At 43.0% G+C, this 20,807-nt stretch overlaps 1 protein-coding gene across 2 annotated transcripts in view; it reads left to right on the top strand.

The window, feature by feature from the left end:
- The window catches only part of GRK5 (G protein-coupled receptor kinase 5), a 147,294-nt gene that overhangs the window by 88,355 nt on the left and 38,132 nt on the right, over nucleotides 1-20,807 (top strand). For both annotated transcript variants that reach the window (XM_079976714.1, XM_079976713.1), the window contains exon 4: nucleotides 4,103-4,180. In XM_079976714.1, the coding sequence (XP_079832840.1) occupies nucleotides 4,103-4,180 (78 nt within the window). The remainder of the gene's footprint in view (nucleotides 1-4,102; nucleotides 4,181-20,807) is intronic.

Genomic DNA, 20,807 nt, shown 5'->3' with positions numbered 1-20,807 from the left:
AAGCCATATTGAATGTAACACTGAGCCAGGATTGTGGTTTGTTGGTCTCACTTATGCTAGGGGTGGAGCAAAGTGAAAGCGTTCTCCTATACTCATAGTAAACCATAGTTTACTGTGACGTGTGAACTCAGTCGCTCATTTTTGATGTTGCTGCCACATATGCAAAGGGGATGAGGCCTACTTGTATCAGCTACTGTGCAGATATAGTTTTGTATTACTTTCATGTTAAGGATCCTAATCAGCATACTGGTTTTAATTCTCCTGTTACTTTTATGATCAGTCATCACTATTTTTGCAAACCACTTAGATGTTTTCTTAAAACCAAGCGGTAAATACATTTTGTTAAATTAAGCACACACACAAATATATATATATATATATATATATATATATATATATATATATAGTGTTTAAAAACACAAAGCTTGGCATTGTTCAGAAACAGAATGAACATGTTTCTGGCTGTGGCTTCAGTCATTTTTAAATAAATTTTAAAAATAAAGGAAAGGGGGAAACATTTATACTAGATGGAGAAGAGTACATAAAGAAAACGCAGATGGTTCATATAATTTGCACAAGACTAGAAAAATAACCAAGGTACTTAAACAGAACTTCAGTAAAGAAATGGAAGAGAAATGGAAGCCTACAGCTTGTGGTTATCAAGAAGAAAGCTTAACCACAGGCCCAATTTCGAAGACATGTTAAGCCAAACCTTGGTTTAGCTCAGTGTGGCACAAGAGTACCAAAGACCAGGGAGGTGAAAAATGACTATGAGCTCCTGTCCGAGAGCCATATCCTTATGCAAACAAGGCTACTGTTTGATGTGCAAACAAGGGCACTGTGCTATTGGGTTTCTCAACCAAGGAAGGGGTGACCACTGATCTAAAGAGAAGTTGCAATGGAGTGTCTCACCCTCTGGGTTTGCTCATGCCTTTGCATTTAGAAAGCCTTGCTGAGCTTTTCTGCATTCCAGCTCCTAGTGGATGACATATTCCCATTTCCCTAAGCACAGAAATCGGGGTCTAATGAAACCCATGTAGGACGTTTCTACCTGCACGAACATTCATTTCCATTAGTACTCCCTGCACTAGAAGGATTGCTGATCCGAAAAGTCTTTCAATTTGGGGGGCAGCTTTTCAGGGTGTGGGAGAAATACTATTAGGATGCTTTACAGCCTCTCAGTCACATGATGTCCCTTGGATCCCAGCTAACCTTTTATGCATGCCTCTTCCTCTTAGCTTTCCGAAAGCGCCAGCATTGGTTAATCAGCTGAGAAGCCATGGGCATGCTGCCAGATATACAATCTCGGAACATGATACAAACAGATTTGTCCACTTGGGATGTAAATGCAATTAATGTGAAAATTGTTTTAGTGATTTGTAAGCCAAATCCTGTATGAGATTATCCGATTTTATAGTGATAAACACAGGGCTTGAAAGGTAGTGAGGGGAGAAGCTGGGCCATTATTATTAGTTTGTGAATTGTGTGGGTTCAGGACATGATTGCATTTTGAACGGTTTTGCCGTTCAGTACTTTTGGGGTCTTTGTACAGCTGTACAAGGCATAGAAGCTGAAATGCAAATGCCTTCCTGTTAGAAATGCTGCTTTGTATCTCAATAATTCTTTAATCTTACTGAAGCCTCCCATCTTCCCTTTGCCGTGATTGTAAATTATGACAACCGAGATAAGACTTCAGGTCTCCTAACCTTTTAAACATAGCTCTTTTTATCTGTGCGACTTTATTCTTCAGAATAGGTTCAGAAGGGTGGTGGGGAAGAAATGTTAAGATGCTATAAACATTCTTGGCTGTTCATGGTTTCAAGAGGCAAAATGACCTGTAGTCAGATAGTATCTAAATGGACAGGAAATTGGATGAAAGGGTTCTGCAAACCCCTTTGTATTCTGTTTTATGAGCATATAATTAGTTCATCCCTGTACAGTTAGGGTATTGGAAGAGCTGCAGTCATGCTTTTTCACAGTCCATGGATTTCTCATCTGAAGTATTGTTATCTTAAAAGTTTATTTCACAGTTGCCGTTTAACGACACGAATCCAATTGCATTGCTGTACTCTTAAAGCATCCTGAGATAGTCAAATAGCAGCCTCTGAGTCCCTGCTCATATCCCACAAGCCCTTCTGAGCGACACAATAAGTGCATACTGTCTCGTTGTCCTCGGGTTGAAAATGCTTGTGGGAATACCACAGAATTTGCCACATCAGAGAAGAAGTCAGTTTTCATGCTCTGAGTCGAAGATGGTATTACTTCAATAAGGGCACTGTGCAGGCCAAGGCAAACATTAGTCATGTGATATAGGCCCTGCCATGACAGAATCTGGCCAAAAGCAATGACGTAATTAATGTAAAATGTTCACGTTTGGATGTACAGACTGTGATCATTGTAGGAGCATCCAAATGACAGACGATTGCTAATGCGCAGGTCCTTTTGGACCCGGAAAAGGGAAGAACAAGGGCGGGGCAGAATGGGCCAGGGCACACTCTGCCGATGGCTGGGACCAGAACCCCCATGCGAAATGGTAATCCCCTGTAATATGTAAAGGGGTTGGGCAAGTGGCGGTAGAGTGGATACACTTCCTTTTTGGACATAATAATTTCTGGTTCATTTCTGAAAGCACTGCAATGCTCCTGTGCAACATTCAGTTCACCACGGGGGCATAAGAAGCTACCATTAAAGAGAGTCAAACCATGAGTCCATTTGGTTCAGTGCTGTCTACACTGGCTGACAACGGGACTCTCGGGATGTCAGATACGAGTCTTTCTCAGCTCTTACATGAAGATGTCAGAGACAAAACTTGAACCTTGCATGTAAGGCATGTGTTCTGTCTCTGAGATGGGGGTCATTTCCTGCAAACCTTCTGTGTAAGACAACTGGGGAGGGGGGCATGCCTCAAAACGCACATCAGTATTAACAAACAATAAATTGAGAAGAAAGGGAAGTGAGGCCCTGGGGATTCTTCAAAAGATGCTACAGACAATTAGTAATCCTCATGAATGGGTTGACTTACCCAGTGGGCAGAGTCACTCAGAGAAGAGTTAGACTGCATTCAGACAGCACTTTATTCAATTTTCTCAACATTTTCTTACCTGAAATTTTCTATGTTTTGTGTGATCATTCACACGATGTAGAAGGCATCTCATATGGGAGACGCATGTATTGTTTTTGTAGTTGGGGTCTGTTCTAGGACAGGAGGCCAATGCAGGCTGGGCAGATCCTTCACCACAATGTTCACCAAAGCTAGGTAAGCACACCATTGCCAGGTAACAACTGTGTTTCAGGAAGGACAGGATTTCTGCCTGGCACCTTTCCAAGGTAATCTGACCAGTACCATCAAGTTGTTGTCTAGGTGACAGACAAAACAATAGACACAACTATGACAGCTTTGCTGACTGCCAAAATTCAGCTCTGCCCTTTTAAAATGGAAACCAGAAATGTCAAGCTGTCTGAAACTGTGGCCAGAATAGGCCAGGTGCAAGGTGAAGGCATGCAGAAATGTGAAAATAACACAAAGATAATTTCTACAGCCTAGATAAAGCAGGTAAAACATTCCTTAGGTCAAAGGAACCCACTTAAAAAATAAATATGCATCTTTGATAATGAGAGGTCCACCAGTCTTTGGCTATTCATCAAACGTGTCTTCTGAAGAATTTTTGTTGCACAAGCTAGACAAATGGTATTATTTTGACTGAGGAGATCCCTTTCAAATGTAAGCTCAGCCTTTTGGCCAACTATTCTCACAAAGGCCTAGGCTGAATGAAAGAAGAACCCACAAACATTTGAAACTATCCTGTATTATAATATTCCTGGAGTATCTTGATGTATGTAGAGGGCAATGCCTTGTCCTTCAATTTGTGTGTGTGTGTGTGTGTGTGAGAGAGAGAGAGAGAGAGAGGAGGGAGAGGGGAGAGTGTGTATTTGCATGAAACATTTGTTTAATAACCTAACAAAATGTTAATCTCTGACATTGTCAGACTGTGTTTGGAAATCTTCCAATTGTTCCCTTGGTTGTTAGAATGCAGCGATCCTGCTCTAAACATTTCCCAACTAGAAAACACAGCAGCTAATCCTTTCTCATTTTCTTTTCCAGGCAGAATATGAAGTTACTCCGGATGAAAAACTAGGAGAGAAAGGCAAAGAAATTGTGATGAAATACCTCATCCCAGAGGTAAGGAAACACCTGAAAAGGTAGCGCTAAAAAATGCAGCAGGACAGCTGCAGGCAAGGTTCTTGTTCTATTGTCTAGCAGTTCCTGTCAAAATAACATGCAAAGAACAAGATCAAGGCCTAAATTCTCTAAATTCAGGAAAATTGCGGGGTAAACCCTTCTGGAATTGCATCGTCTCAAATGGAATATCATGGCTGAACAAATACTGGTGTACCACACCAACATTTCTTGCAAAAACCAGCATTTACAGACCATCAAAAAGGAGTTGGGGAAATCAAACATAGTGGCAAGACTAAAATTTATTAGAAGATCCCAATGAATTTCAAGCATATGACTTCACAGCAGTCATGGCTGTCAATGAATAAACCCTGTTTTCTAGGCATGTGGATTCTGGTAAGAGTAAAGAGGGCTTGTTTCTACACACAATTTAGGGTTTTCCGTCATCTCCTCTGGTGGCGTTTTGACCTGCTGTCTCCGTACTGTTGTTCCATGCAGCCAGCTTGTGTTCTGTACCACGCACATTGGAAGGTGTTAAACGTATCTTCTGTTTTCCGAGAACACAGTTAAAGATACCCTGCCTTTCGAAAAGCAAACACACAGCAAGAAACAGCCCCTGTAAATGCACCCTGAGAGCCTGACATTAAAACAAGTGGGAAGCCAGGTATTCAGACTTGTCTTTAAAGAACAGTAATTCCTGTTTTTGAACTACTGGCTTATGTCAAAAGTACATTCCCTTCACATGAAGAGTTATATTGAGCACTGTTGCCTCCTACTGGCGGTCAAGCCGTCTTCATAGAATCATAGAATTGTAGAGTTGGAAGGGACCATGAGGGTCATCTAGTCCAGCCCCCTGCAATGCTCCATTTTGCTCCAGGTGGGACTCAAGGCCATGACCCTAAGATTAAGAGTCTCGTGCACTACTGGCTGAGCTCGTCGTCATAGATTCTGACAGTTACTTTCCCTCAAGACTGAGGCAAATTTCTTATTATTCTTGCGTGGGGAGATACTTGGCCAAAATCCTTTTATTTTCCCCACATTCAGCGGTTACTAACTTCCTTTCACTCTGGATTAGGGGTCATTAAACTTGAGTTGGCTCGAACAATTGGAGTTGTTTGTTGGAATATGACAGCATTTGTCAATCTTTGATGCTTGTATTGGACTGCATGTGCTGTGTGGTGTATCCACTAGATGGCAACCGTAGCAGGACACAGAAACTCATAGATCTGGTTAGGTTGCAGCTGGATGGAATAAACATCATTGGGTTTCTTGTACATTCAGCGCCTTCCCTCAGCCTCCCTGCGAGATTATCTGCCACTAAGCAGTAAGTGCTCTCAGCCTTGAGTATGTGAATTATCCTACTTTTCCAAAAAGAGTTACGGGGCCCCGGCATCATTGCTTAGATTCTTTCACTGCGGAAACAGGTTTGACCCTGGGAACAACATGTTACGCTTTTTAAAAAGTGTCCCATTTAAAATTTAAGTGATACAACATGCTCTGGCAGGAGAAAAGGCAGATTTTTGCTTTGTTTTGTTTAGTCAACAGTTTTCCTACCATAAATTTTTCATTGGTTTACGTTTTCTCTCGGGGAGCTCTTTGGAACCTGTTTTTACTTACTTAGTCTGGTTAATATCAAGTACATGAGAATGTGATGCCACTGTTGCTGCTGCCCATTCAGAATCAGTTCTAAACCTGGTCAGGTTTTTGTCTTGCCTAGGTGGCATTCGACTCCACACCAGAAGCTTGTAAACTGATGAGGGCTAATAGTTGAAAGGGCCACTGTTTTGTAAGGAAAAATGAGGCTTTCCTTCCATTTCTTCAGATACCATAGTTCACTCAGTTTGATTTCTCTTGAACTTTGGAAACAAGTGCTGCATGCTGAGTGATATCCTGGAGGTAATAAAAGCTGGTAAGCACCACTAAGTAGTGCTGGCAAATGTGGTGTATCATTCTCATACACATTACCAAACAATGCTTTTTCACAAATACAGTTCTCACGTTCTCAGTGTTCCTTGCATTAAAGACTCAGATTTCTCAACCTTTACTTTTAAACAGCACGGTCTTACGCGTGCTTGCTTAGAAGTAAGTCCCACTGAGTTCTGTGAGGTTTACTTCCCAGTAAGTGTGTGGATTGCAGTCAAAAGCTCTCAATAGAAAATTCACTACATTTCCCCCCATTTTAGTATCATCCTACGTATGTACATAAGGAAAGTCAGACATGCTGGATATGAAAAAGAGAAAACAAATTTCAGATCTTTTTAGTGGTTCAGGACCAACATTCTTAGTTGTGTTTGCCACATCTGTGAAAGCAAAAAATAAAATAAAATGCAGTTTCTATGGGCTTCTTCATAGAGATGCTAAAAAACTGTTCTTCGTTTTCCTCTGTAAGTAACAAACTTTAACTTGGAACATTACTGTAAGAAGAGCTTTGTGTGTGAATTTTCAACATGACACATCTTTTTGAAAGATGGTTGATTTCTAAGTTCATAGCAAATATTTGGTTCAGATCTGCTCCCACGTATTAATAGCTTCAGTGCTGTCATCTTAAACTGTAGCCCAGCTGCTGTGTGTAGCAGAAGTTGCTTTGGAGAGAAAGTTCACTGCAAAATAAAAGTTAACCTCACAAGTCTCGTTTTGTCCCCTTCACACTACCATACACTTGGCAGAAAGCAAAGAAACTGTATTTCAGAAATACACCATCTGATCCAAATATAACAAGCTTTGGAAAACTGTACCCAACAATTTAAAGAAGTGAGTGCTCTCAGACAAATTTTGGAAGCTCATATCCTTGTAATAGCCGTACTAGTGAAAACTTCTTAAGTCCCAGTGTTTTCTAAGCAGCTGCTATAGAACCATTGGTTCAAATAATTCTGATCAGGCTCTAACCTAACTCAAACTGGAGGAAAAAGAGGGATATGGAGAAAGTAGCCTACTGTAAAAAAGTAGTTTGTATAATAATTGATGTTATTTGTTCCATCCAGTTTTTCCTTTCACCTGGCCCACCAATGCCATGTGGCCCTCAGAAGATGGCTCAAAGGATATGTGGCCCTTGGGCTCCAAAGGGTTTCCTATCTCTTTTCAGGGCTTGAGATTCCTCCAAGTTCCTTCTAATAGCATTATCAAAATGGAGTGGTTTTTTTGTCTAGATAAAGCAGATGGTTCCCCCCCCCCCTCTCCATTGCTACTGTGGATAAAAGGTGGGAATTTTTTGCGGACAACAATTCATACTGCTCAGGGTGAGAGCCTGGGTGGATTGGAAAGCAGGGAGAGAAAGGTGTTAAGTTGCTCAAAAGCCACAGGGTGAGTTAAGTTGGCACAGAATGGGACCTTCTTTGAAAGAGGGACAGATGAGGAGAGAATAAGTGAAAAACAAGATGGGAACTGTTGCTAAAGCCAGTGGTTGTTTGGTTGTTTATTCTGTTTAAATCTGTTTCAGTACCTTGTGTTTGTTTTCACCTAGTTATTTGGCTATACTGGAAATTTCAACATGTTGTTATTGTAGTTTTGCTTGTTTACCTTATGACAGAATTGTTAAATTATTGTTTATTGGACCTGTTTATGTGATTTTGTGGGTTTTTCATATTGTTTTTCTATGCCTCGTTCTTTCTTTTTTTTTTATTACTTTGTTCCTTGCTCTGGGATTCCATAAAGAACGGGCTATAAATAATTTATATGCAAATAAAACAATCAAACAAACATTCCTTTAGGAAAGCAACAAAATACTGAGATGGGTGATTTAATTCACAAATAATTTGGAGGTAATAATCCATGTCTGGGACGCAGGTGGCGCTGTGGGTTAAAGCCTCAGCGCCTAGGGCTTGCCGATCAAAAGGTCGGCGGTTCGAATCCCTGCGGCGGGGTGCGCTCCCGCTGCTCGGTCCCAGCGCCTGCCAACCTAGCAGTTCGAAAGCACCTCCGGGTGCAAGTAGATAAATAGGGACCGCTTACCAGCGGGAAGGTAAACGGCGTTTCCGTGTGCGGCTCTGGCTCTGGCTCTGGCTCTGGCCAGAGCAGCGATGTCACACTGGCCACGTGACCCGGAAGTGTCTCCGGACAGAGCTGGCCCCTGGCCTCTTAAGTGAGATGGGCGCACAACCCCAGAGTCTGTCAAGACTGGCCCGTACGGGCAGGGGTACCTTTACCTTTAATAATCCATGTGTGAGCCCAGACCAGACCTGGGTTCCTTTGGGACAAAGAGTGAGGCCATGAAGTTAACTTGTTAAATGAATGTTGCCCTTCTGCCTATTTTTCATTGTCCGTCTTTCATTATCCTGGCAGAAAAGGTGATGCTCATACTCAAGTGAGCCTTTCTCTCCTTATGATTTCCAGAGAGGGGTTCTAATAATTCTTTGTGCAAAGGCCACTTTTGCACTTTCATTGTTCCATTGTGGTGGGGCTCTGCAATTGTTCGTTCTGCTTTGAGAGTTAAAACAAAAAGAACTCTCATTGGATGAGGGCAGAAAACACAATCTCTCCCACAGACAATGTTCCCAGTGATTCACATCTGCTCAGAAGTAAGTCACATTTGAGTTCAAGGGGGCATGCTCCCAGGTAAGTGGGTATAGAATTTCAGCCTCAGTTGTTTTGGCTTCGCCTTGAGGTCCATGGACTCTGGTCAGAAAAAGAAATTTTGGAGCACACTTGAGGAAACATGAACAATATTAAAAAGCAAATGTTTAGCAAGTACTGAGGGAGACAAGCCACATTCGGATGATCATGTCTTATATTGATTATCCAAAATACAAATGTTCTGTTTTGCCCACGCTTGGGATCAGTCAGGTTATTAAACTGTGGTTTGAAATAACTTTGTAGCCAGGATGGGGCAAATGGCACATACCCACCCACCAGGATGTACATATGTGTGTGTGTGTGTGTGTGTGTGTGAGAGAGAGAGAGAGAGAGAGAGAGAGAGAGAGAGACGATTTGTCTTTCTGACTGGTGACATGGTAGATGTCCATGTTTAAATGGTGGCCTCCATTTAAAGAACAACAATTTGTTTTAATAAGGAGCAATTGCAAAATAGGACCCTCTGAAAAATTCAGTATATAAGACAGGGCAAGTGCACAACAGAAGGCTTATCAGGAAGTGCCCCACACCCAAAAGTCTGTTTACTCAAGACTTTTCCTGATTGAAGATGGATTTTTCATTACAGTGGTACCACTGGTTGCGAACGGGATCCATCCTGGAGGGCCGTTCACAACATGAAAAGAGCACAACTCGCAGCGGCACATCTGCGCACACGCGGGTTGCAATTTGCCACTTCTGTGCATGCACGTGATGTCATTTTGCGCTTCTGCACATGCGTGAGTGGCAAAACCCGGAAGTAACCCTTTCCGGTACTTCCGGGTCACCACTGGACCTAACCTGAAAGAACGTAACATGAAGCAAATGTAACATGAGGTATGACTGTATTACAACCACCCTATAATTGCTTCAGTAGGGTGGGGGTGGGGGTGGGGGAGTCTGTATGGTGGCATAACTCTTGAAGAGTTAAATATTAGACCTTTATGTTATGAGGTAGATTTAGGCTCTGTTTTTCAGTTTCCATTTCAGTTGTGTTCTCTGCCCAGCTAGCATAAATAAAAAAGCATGTTTGTTTGCTTATTCTGCGGAGTTTGTTTATTCTGCAGTTGTTAACGGTGAATAGAGCAGAATTGGGTACTTATTGCTAAAGGGTGAAATAAAATGCTTTGGGGAAAATAGCTACCCTAAGTTATCCTTTCCTCTTTTAAAGCACTCACTTTACTATGGCTAGCTGTCTGAGTGTCCAGTGTAACTCAGGTCTAATTTCTAATTTACCCAATGTGTACAGCTCAGCATGAGGTCTTTTCAAGATTTCTGGGCATAAAAATCAACCCAGGAACTGGTTAAAAAAAATCCAATTGCTTACCATAATTAGTTTCCAACCACTTACTTATCCCTTTATATAGCAATGAGTTAAACATTTCCCCCTTGATTGTCCGTCAGGAAAGAAAATCTAAAGGTCAGAAATACAACAAACACACCTGAAAGTACTTTCTCTCTGCCCTTCCCTAAACTTGTAGCTTGTACAAGTCTGTTTTTCTGCTGGAATCTAAAACCGAGATACCTAATCCAGCATCAAAGCCATGCTGATACTCAATTTCCTGTTCACTTGACCTTTACAGAGTCCATTGTGTAAGTTAACACTCACGGCATGGAGGAGAAGTGAAGAAGATTGCTGTGTTTCCATTCCACCGGCCCTCACACCCTTTCTCCTCAGGGAGAAGGGAGGATTGGCTGGCACTGTTCACCTCCCCCTCAAAAATGCCCCACCCGGAACAGAGGTGCCAGTTTGCCCCCAAGATTGACAGGGGGCCCAGCATGTGTGTGACATCTTGCATGCGATGCACACCGTCTGGAGGAGGCTGAGCACTCTGGAGAGCCGGCTACTGAAGCTGCATGCCAGGCACCTTCTAGATTGAGGGGGCCCCAGTCCCCTGCTAACAAATATTGAGGGGGCCAAGGGATCTTCTCTCCCCTAGGGTTGGTATGCTTGCCTAGAAATGTGGCTGCCGCACCAAACATAGTAGACTCACTACTGTTTTATTATTTATTGAATCCTGGCTTGTTCTGGAGTCTGTGATCAGACAAAATGGGGATATATGCCCACTTTGGAAGAAAAGTGGGAAACAGAAGCTTAATGGTTGGATCTTGTCCTCCATAAATGGAGGAGCAAAGGGGCTACGTATGCAGGTCAAAAGCTTTTCCTAGCTCAGTTTATTATTGCCCAAACCAGGCCAGAACAAGAGCACCACTGGAAGGAATGCTGTGCGTTCACCCACAGTGTAGACTTACTCAAGAAGCTTGGCTTGCGTACAGGCCTGTGAGAGGGTGATGCTGGGAATTCAAGGTAGAAAATGTCAAAAGCATCCTTTTCCTGCTTTTGTATTCTCACCGTTTCAGCAAATCCACTTTGGGTTTCAGATTTAGCTTCTGTTATGGAATCAAATCTGGGGGGCCGTGGGAGAGAGTTGAATGTGGTTATAGCTGAACTGGCTGCACTGCCATTTCCCCTTTCTTCTCTCCGTTTTCCCCTTGGCTGTAATAGACCAGGAGAAATGCCTGCATCCGTCCCACAATGCCACTGTGTGCTGCCTCCGCACACCTCCCCTGCTAGCCCGTCTGGGTGAAAGCTACCATCCCTGGTTCACCTAAATCATTAGCTCATTATCTCCTCTCTCTCCCCCCCAGCATAACTGCTTGTGATCCATTGTCTGAAAGATGCTATACAAAAGCAAATTGATTGGAAATTGCTGTTAAGATGCTCTATGTGCCATTAGGGCTTATATTTGGACTCAGTTGGGTACTAAAAACATTGCTGAATAGCGGGGCTAATGTGCACTGTTATTGCCATTAATGTACTTTACAGATTCTGAAGAATAACAACTGCAGCAGCTTTATGATCTGAATTCCTGTTTGTTATCCTTCTCTTCAGGAAATGCACATAATAATGGAAAGGTTTGCAGGAGGTGAGCAGGACGAGTGTATCATTGGAATCTACCCAGAAGAAAGAGGGCAAGGGGGGAGAAACAAGCAGTTTGCTCAGTAAAATTGTTCCCTTTGTTTTTCAAAACAATGATAGGGTGACGAAGGAAGGACCTACTCTTAGAAAGGGGAAATTACCTTATGCTTTCAACTGGTGCAGCAGCTGAGGAGTGCATAAATGCTTTGTTTCTCTCGAGGGTTGTAGAGAGAGGGGAGAACATTACAGCCATATTAATCAAAGGGTTGCCTTTCTTTCGTGTTTCTTGCGAACACGCAGAAATGTACTGTTGGTTACGTCAGTGGTAATGGTAGGTTGTAGGCAACCATGTCTGTGCACAAGCAGAACAGATGCCCGCTTGTGCAAAAGAACTTGATCACCTCTCCCCTCACCAAATCTGCTTTGGAGGGACACACACACCCAGAAAAGTTTGTGGCGGTGCTTCAGGTGGAGCTGAGGAAAGGGAAGTTCCATTGCACCAGCAGGAATCTGCTCACACAACATTGAATGCAGCCCCTTAATTTTGATCAGGCAAAAAAAAGTTAATTGCAGCAATGGTGTACTGGGGAGGAAAGCAAACCTAGGTTTTGAGAGCTTTTGGGTGTGCAGCTCTGAATGCCACCCAACCTCTGTAGCACGCTTGTTTCACTTCTCAGTGCTGCCGTAGCTGCCGCATCTGTCCTGACATCTCCGTTTCTGCTTGTGTGCAGCACCCTGCAAAACATCAGCTGCTGTTTTAAATATCACTGTAAACTGCCTTGATGTGGATTAAGTGGTGATGTTCAGAAAGCGCATGCTCTGCTTATGGACAGACCCGGAGTCTAGGCATCTGCTCTTAATTATCCCCCCCCCCCAAAAAAATGTAGTAGTTATAATAATTGCTGTGTTGCACTTCTTGACATTTGTGTGAATTGGTCCAGCCTGCTTCCTGTTTGGGGTCATCATATCACATGATTTTTAGCAATAGGTGCAATTTCATATTATACCAGTCCATTTCTAGCAAACCCTTCAGTGTCGTTCCCCCCCCCCCCCCCATCCCAGGACTTACTCTGTTTGAAATGGTGCTCACACCCTGGAGCCTCATCTCCTCCCTATTCACCTTTTGCTAGGTAAGAACTCTTTAATTTCAGTTTAGAAAAACCAAGAAGCCACATGGGTGTTTGCCAGCAATGCATTTCTGAGGGGCAAAAGAACAGCTCAAGGCGTTTCACATTAATGACTTTTTCTCTCTCTGATAAGACTTCCATGGATTGTTTTTTTCCAGTGTGCTCACTTCCTCAAGCAAAATTCAGCAAACGGGTCAAATATCCAACCCGCTCATTTTCCATTTATAGGACTACCTCCAAGCAACAGAACATCCCCACCCCCTTGATTGCAAATGTGCCTAGATTTTTATTTTATTTTAGATTATTCAGTATATATTGCTGTAGCTTTAATACCAACTTGCAGAAGGCCTCTAACAGGCAAAAACTAGTCACGACTAGAAGGGGGGGGGGATCTGAGTGCCACCTGAGGCCTGTTGTTAGTATCGATTCCTGTGATTGTTATAAATCAAATCAATAAAGTCGAGTCCAAGGTCTCAGATGGAATATGAATGAGCATAATGAGTGTCTTGAGGATCTGGTGGTTCTCTTGTTTCCCCCTGTACAAGTTCTGCCTTTTGCTAGGTTCTTACGGGTTCAACTTTATGGGTGATATCCAACTAAAAATATTTATTTCTGTGGGTCTGCTCTGAATCTGGCTTAGTTGAATATCAGCCTATGTAGCATACTCCAGAAATAATCTTGATGTCCCTGAGAAATCAGTAAATTTCAACAAGCTTCAGTTTGCCCAATTATTTCAATAGCTTCTTGCTCTGCATAGGATCAGACCACTGTCCTAATGAACAGCCTTTCAAGGAACTTTCTTCAGGCTTAGGTGTAAAGGGTAGTCCCACTCCCTGCAAAAAATCAGTCTTGTGTTGCTAGATTAATGGAGGGATTGTAGCTTAGTGCTTCAAGTACATGCTTTCCATTCAGAAGATCAGAAGTTTGGTCCTTGGCATCTCTAGGGTAGGGCTGGGAGAAAACTGTGTCTGAACCCCTGGAGAGCAGCTGCTAGTTAATGTAGGCCAATGGTGGAGGATCAACTTCACTGGGATTCTCCTACCCCCAACTTTCTGTGGTCTTGTGCCTTCTATCATTCCCAGTTCACATTGGCGGCCTTCTTTTCGACAATAGTTGCATTAGCAGTGCTGTTAACCTTACTCCTCCATGTCAGTTTTCCGTGGCCAGGATTTATTATTAATAAGCATTTTTCCCATCAACAGAGCTGTGCTATAATATAGGATCTCAGTGGGACCTAAAAATACCCCTTGAAAGACCAGCTTGATTAGGGCTCATTTTGCTTAGAATTGGTGGCTTTCTCACGGTCTCCCCTGGCCCTATCTTCTAATCCCTTACCCACTGTTTATAAGCCAAATGCTACTTTAACTAAACATTTTTGAGAATTTCTCTCCTGATTTACTATTGGCAACAGTATGCAGTCTGTTCTGTTCCATGTATCATTGTCATAGGAAAATAAATATCAGTAACCCATGTGTAGGCGTGTGTGTGTGTGTGTGTGTGTGTGTGTGTTTTGAGTTGAACATGAGGGCAAAGTTCTGTGACCCAGGGTCTCACATTGAGGACACTAGATCTGCTTATTCAAAATAATTTTGTCAGAGGCCCAGACAATGATCTGGAAAACACATGGAGCAGTTACGTGGATGGAACTAAGCAAGCTTCCTCTCATTAGTACCCTATGAATGTTCCTGTGAGTTCCTATGGAGAAAAGGCAATGCAAGACGAACATCGTATCTAAATAACGCACATCAACATTCTTTCTGCACAAGGCTCTGATGAATGCTGACTGGAATTACTTAACCGGGGATCCATAAGTTTCACAGCAAAGTATATGCCGCCTGAGGTTGTTTAAATGTGAAAGTTCCATCTTAATTCTCCCAATTTTTGCAAAGCAAAACCGACCACCTCACATTTTTACTCTTTCAAAACTGATACGTAGGTGAGACTTTGGTGGTTATGAAGCAGTTTTTAAAAATCTGTGTCATATTTTGAATCCTGCACTACTTTAAAACACACACACAATTTATATGCCACACCTTCAGTATACTCTATTCTTCTGGGTAGTACAATAACAAATAGAAAATTTGAAAAAAAACTGCTAGAAGAAGAAGAAATCCCTGCATTAGTAGTTTTTTAAAAGCATAGGTAACTAGAAGTATTTCTGTTGGGGATGTAAAAATGATATGAATGAGGATGCCTAGTGAGCCAATAGGAAGCATTTCAAAGAGTGAGGAGCCATTATTAAGATGACTTTTCTTCCTTCTGGTTTACAGTACAGTGGTACCTTGAGTTAAGAACTTAATTCATTCTGGAGGTCCGTTCTTAACCTGAAACTGTTCTTAACCTGAAGCACCACTTTAGCTAATGGGGCCAACCGCTGCCACGTGATTTTTGTTCTCATCCTGAAGTAAAGTTCTTAACCTGAGGTACTATTTCTGGGTTAGCGGAGTCTGTAACCCGAAGCATCTGTAACCTGAAGCGTCTGTAACCCGAGGTACCACTGTATAATAGATCTGGGATTTTTAAAAGCAGATTTCCCCGTATCAACTTACGGGGGAAATGAAAAAAGCTCCATCTGCTCCTTTACTCCTTTAACAAACTCTGACCTGAAGCTGTGGTAGAAAGTCACAGCGGCGTAGCGTGGGTTGTCAGCACCCGGGGCAAGGCAAGTAATTTGCGCCCCCTAACCCGGGGCAAGGCAAGTAATTTGCGCCCCTAACCCCTAACCTGCCGCCGCTGCCAGCTTCTTCTTGCTGCTGCCTGGGCTGGTCGGGTGTGGTTCTCTCCCGTGCTCAGCGCTGCGCTGGGCGGCCGCTGCACTGTCCCTCCCCCAGATAGTCCCTCCCTCGCTCTCTCTCCGCTCCGCACCGCAACGCACGCCTGGCACCCTCCCCCTCTTTCAACTCACTGATCTCAAAATGGCTTTGTTCAAAATTACTGCTTTACATCCATCACCTTAGTAATCTGAGTCGTAGATGTTTCCATTTCCTTTCAGCTGTTTTCCTCTCTGCCATGAAAGCTACAAAGGCTTTGTTATACAGTGGTATCTCTAGTTGCGGACTTAATCCATTTTGGGGTGCCGTTCGCACCCTGAAAAGTCCTCACCTAAAGAACCTCTTCTGCGCAAGTGCACGGAACGATTGAGTGTTACTGCATGTAGCGCACAGATTGTTTCTGTGCCTGCGCGAGCAGTGAACCTGGAAGTAAACAGTTTTGGGTTTGCCGTGTACGTAAGCTGAAAGTCTGTAAGAAGAGCAGAACACAACACGAGGTATGACTGTAGTAGGTGCCAATTTGTGTGATTTTAAAAAAATCAATCACCATATAAGAGGGCGATGAATAAAACAACAACAGAAGCAAAATCTCAAAATGTGCTGTGGAATTAGTTTATTGAAGAAAAGAAACCCCACAAATCTTTGAGACCAGGAAGCATTTTCTATAGCTGGCAGCATTCTTTTAAAGTCAGATGTGAAAAGACAAATTGCCCCAGAAGAAGAGTAGAAATATTCAGCCATCCACCTGTTTTTCAGCAGATTACCAGAAAAGATCTGTGCTTTTCAGTTTCATTTTAACTCCCAGCATTGTTTTCTGAATACAACAACTAGCCAAAACAGACCATTCCTTTTCTGATAACTGGAGAGTTTGCCTCCATCCTTTCCCCCCCTGCAGTGAGGCTGCTGGTGTTGCTTCTGTGCTGTTGCCCCAACTCAAGTGGCTTGATAAATCAGGAAAAAAACAGCCCGTTATTTGTTCAAAGGAGAATTCCAGATTTGATGGGGCCTGTGGCAATGTACCTTCTTGGCCCCTTCTCCATTGGTGGGCCCTGGTGGTGGCAGGTATAGCTCTAAGCAATACCAATTGGCTACATAGAGGGGACCATCTTAATTCCTCGCAATACTCCTGATGTAGCAACATTTTAAATGAGGAATGTTAAATCAAAGCTAGATGCAGCTGCTTAGCGTAACCGTGTGCTAGGCAGGTGAGAAATGTGAAGGTAGGGGAGGGGTGGTGCAGGGTTACGTGTACATCAGTGGTGGACCCTACCAGGACGTGGTGCACTGGTAGCCACCTCAATAGGCCAGGTACAAATTCTCATCCTGATTGTCCACTCTGAAATGTACCTGAATCATCTCCCAGCCACTCACACGTTGTTTTCACTGAAAGTTGTCCAGCAACCATCTGCCTTCCCACTAGCGCTGTCTTCTTCATCTCCTTCTAACATTTAGCACGCACTGCAATTATGTCTTAAAAAAAGAAAAAAGATCCAACTCCATTATTGCTGTCTCCTTTGAAGTGGAGTGAGAGCGCTGGCTGAAGACGAGCCTCCTGTAGTCTCTTTCCAAGATGCAAAAGGTTGATCTACTGGCAGCAAAAATAATGATTTTGAGTACGGTTATGACAAGTCTTTTAACTATTCATTTCCAACCTTGAGGTTCTGTATGCATGAACAATACTGTCGAATGGAGACATTTTGCACTCCAAGGAGTCATGTAATTAGCAAGAACAGCAGTGTTGGTGCTGTTGAACAATGGATAATAAAAACTTGCTTGCTTGCGTGTTGGGTTACAGCAATTTGTATCTCGCCTTTCTACAGAAGAGGTATTTGAGGCGGTCCACAATTTTAAAAATAAAAGCAACGAAACTACAAATAAAAGAGTGAATTCTAAGAATAGCAGCGGTTTATAACAGCATATTAGTGCTTCTAGGAGCAGAAATAGTTTTTATTTTCTTTAACAAGATTTAAATGCCACTTAATTAAACAACAACAACTTAAGTGGTTTGCATAAAACCATAAGAGGTTTGTGTCAGGTGTGACAGTTCAGGTGTTACAAAAGAACCACATGACAACAGTAGTGGACTTGGGTACTATGGTACCCTGTGTGAGGCCAAAATTTGGTAAGCACACCCTCAGCCCTCATGCTGCCTTCCCAAAGGTGGGTAAGAAGCACCCTGCTTTGGGAAGGAGCCACAAAAGCTCTGGCAGGGTCCTAGAGCCTTCCCACCTCCTAGCCAAAGCTGGGAAAGTGTAACTAGGTTTTGGGAAGGAGGTAAGAGGCTTCTAGGACACTGTCAGAGCCTCATGCCTCCTTCCCAAAGACCAGCACCTCACTTACCAAGCTTTGGTTCAGTGCACATAGCACTGTCCCAGTGACAACCCTGTGGCAGCCTTGTAATACTCTTCTGAACCTCTCAGTGGTGGTCACTGTCATCAACAATGGTATCCTGACAGGAGTGGTTGTAATAAGTGCTGTGTTGTGTTGATGCCACTCATGTCTAGGAAAAAGGACCCAGAAGGTGGTGACGCTGGGGTACTACAGCTCTCCCCTGCCTGACCTGTTGTCAGTGGGATTCCAAGGGGTTGCATCTTAATTACTTGGAGGATTTTAAATCTTCACAAAACCATTGTGCAAAGTCATACAGAGATGTGCCCCACAGAGTCGTTGGTATGCAGGTGCTACCCAGATCATATCTCTCCTGTATATGTAGCTCTAGGGAGGCAGTGGAAAGCCTGAGCAGCTGTTTGTTGGCTGTGAATGACTGGGTGAGATGGAGAAGGTTGAAACTTACGGTAATCAAGGCAAGACCGAATTACTGCTTGTGAATGGATGAGGATGGCTTACAAACAAGAATCAGCTGGTGCAGAAAAGGTTAGTTTACACCCCTTCCCCATCCCTCGAATTCCCCAGCAAATGCAGGATTGGACCACACATCTTGCTGAGATTGTGTCTTGTTTTATATGCTTGAAATTCCACCGTCGAGGTCACTTGGGGTCTGAAGACTGGGAAAGGGTTAAGCATTGTTGTTTCTCTGGTCTCCCTCATGGTTTAGTGGAAGTGGCTTTTTTGGTTCAAAACAAAACGCTTGGCTACCACTGCACATTTGCAACATGCAGTTTGGCCAGATATCTGTAGATGTGCCTTGGCAGATGGATCCGGTGGTTTTCTTGCCTGGATTCATGTGGGTTCCACACTTTTGCTTCCTAGGGAAAGTGGTTCCCTTTCGGAGGTCTTAAGGAGCATTACGTTTCTTTGTGCTGCGGAATTCTTGTTTTCCAAGTCCTAGATCGCTTTAAATGAAGAGGAATGTTGCTGCAGTGTTGAGAAAACGACATGCAGAAAAGTACTTGACCTGCCAGCCAAGCCTCTCCATGTAAATTAAACTAATATCATTTAATCAGGCTCACGCTGGACGCTGTTCAAAATCCAGAGCATCACAGTTTAAATATTCTACCACAGCTGTTGTTTGTCCCAGAAGTCAGAGCTGAGGAAAAACAGATCGTGCCACTGTAATTGTGTATCGTCTCCCATGGAAAACCTGGTCGAGGTCCCCCTCCATGTCCCAAGAGCTGTTAGCGAGGGCTCTCACTTGGAGGGTTCAGATCAGCCGTTAACTTTTGGAGCATTTTCAGGGCTTGGGGGATTGTAATGTCTTTTTCATCATCAAAAGCCCTTTCTTCGGTCGTGTCCATTCTCAGTGAGCCCAAACCTTGGAATTCATTTTCAAATGAAGGACAAAATAAGAGCCAATGAGCGCCCAAGCACATTGGCTTCCAGCTTGCACATTCAGAACCTGTGCAGGTACAGTTGTGCGCACCTGACTTTACACTGAGCATGAGGAGTTTGTGGAGAAGGACATGTTCACAGGACATGGATTTATGGTATGAAAAATGCTAGTGTTGATAATCACGTTCAGAATATTTTTCACACATTAATACCTGGAGCCTTTGGGCCCTGAAGTATCACTGCTGCGTTCAGCCAGCCATGGGAGCCTTGTGGGCTTTGGTAGAAGCTACTGAATGTGCAAGAGGGAGCTGTTTCTTCACTTCTTCTTGCTGAGGATCAAACTGAATGTGAGCATTTCTCAAGAATTTTGCCCCTGCAGAATAAATGGGGGGTGGCCCTCCTCCAAACCTAAGATACACCATGGTATATGGGGAGGGGGATCTATCTCTGTGTCCCTGCAATGGCCCCAGTCGGTATAATAGTCTCGTATCTGCATCACAGAAGTGGGAAGAAGCCTCCCCGGTTATGTTAAATCGTTTAAGCTTGGAATACTGTTTCAGAAGCCTTTTTTGAAAGCAGGAATTTTTCATGCCATCTGTATTCAGGTCCGATAGTTCTGGGTGATTTTGTCGAAAAGGGATCAGTTTGAAGTCATAAAACCTTGAAATCTTGGCAAGCAGTTTGAACGTCATCAACCATTTCCTGATTCAGCAGTGCAAAAATATCCTAAATCAGTTGTAGAAATCTAGACAACATTCAAAAAGTAAAAAATTGTTGCCCAGTGTTATACATACTCTCCCTTATATCTGTACCCTTTTGAAACCAAGAAACAGTGTTCAATGCAACGACCAGTAAGGACAGGTAGGAGCTAGTTTAGGGGGGAAAGTAAAGGCTTTGGTTTGCCTTTGGCAAGCTGTAAAGAAAGATCAGAGGCAAACCTTTATGACAATACAGACTTTCCATAAAGTAGCTAATCAGTTCCATGGTTTGTGCCAGAACAGGGCCAAAATTTGACATGAGTTGGAAAGGTTGAGATTAGTTCAAGTTCCCCCCTACTCCACCCTAAACTGCATCATTTCCATTCCTTAGCTTTTGTCTTTTGTTCCACAGAGATAAGTTTTTAAAGCTGGTGTAGTATATAGGTTTTGCTTTTTGTTTTTTACAAAACGATATGCCTTGATTTTGCAAAAACAAACAAACAAATAAATGTACATTTAAAGAACACACTTTAAAACAATAAAGTACAAAAAAGGGAGCAACTGGAACAAAACACATCAAAATGAAAAGGAGTCTAACTGACCACTGCTCTTTAAAAAGTTCTAACTCTATAACAAGGCCTCAGAGGATGCAAACATTTGGAGGACCAACAATTCAGTAATGTGGCGATTTGAGTGGCTATTGAGTAACAGGACAGTGACAGCCCACAGTGACAGGCAGCTATAGCCCCTGCTGAATCTCTCCTCTGAAAAGGAGACAGACACAGCTTCCTCTGAAGACTGTAAAGAAATAATGCTTCTCAC

The sequence above is a fragment of the Podarcis cretensis genome (assembly GCF_951804945.1).
Source record: "Podarcis cretensis genome assembly, chromosome: 5".
NCBI lineage: Eukaryota > Metazoa > Chordata > Lepidosauria > Squamata > Lacertidae > Podarcis > Podarcis cretensis.
Note: the sequence above shows the minus strand (reverse complement) of the source record. Positions and strands in the feature narration are given on the sequence as shown.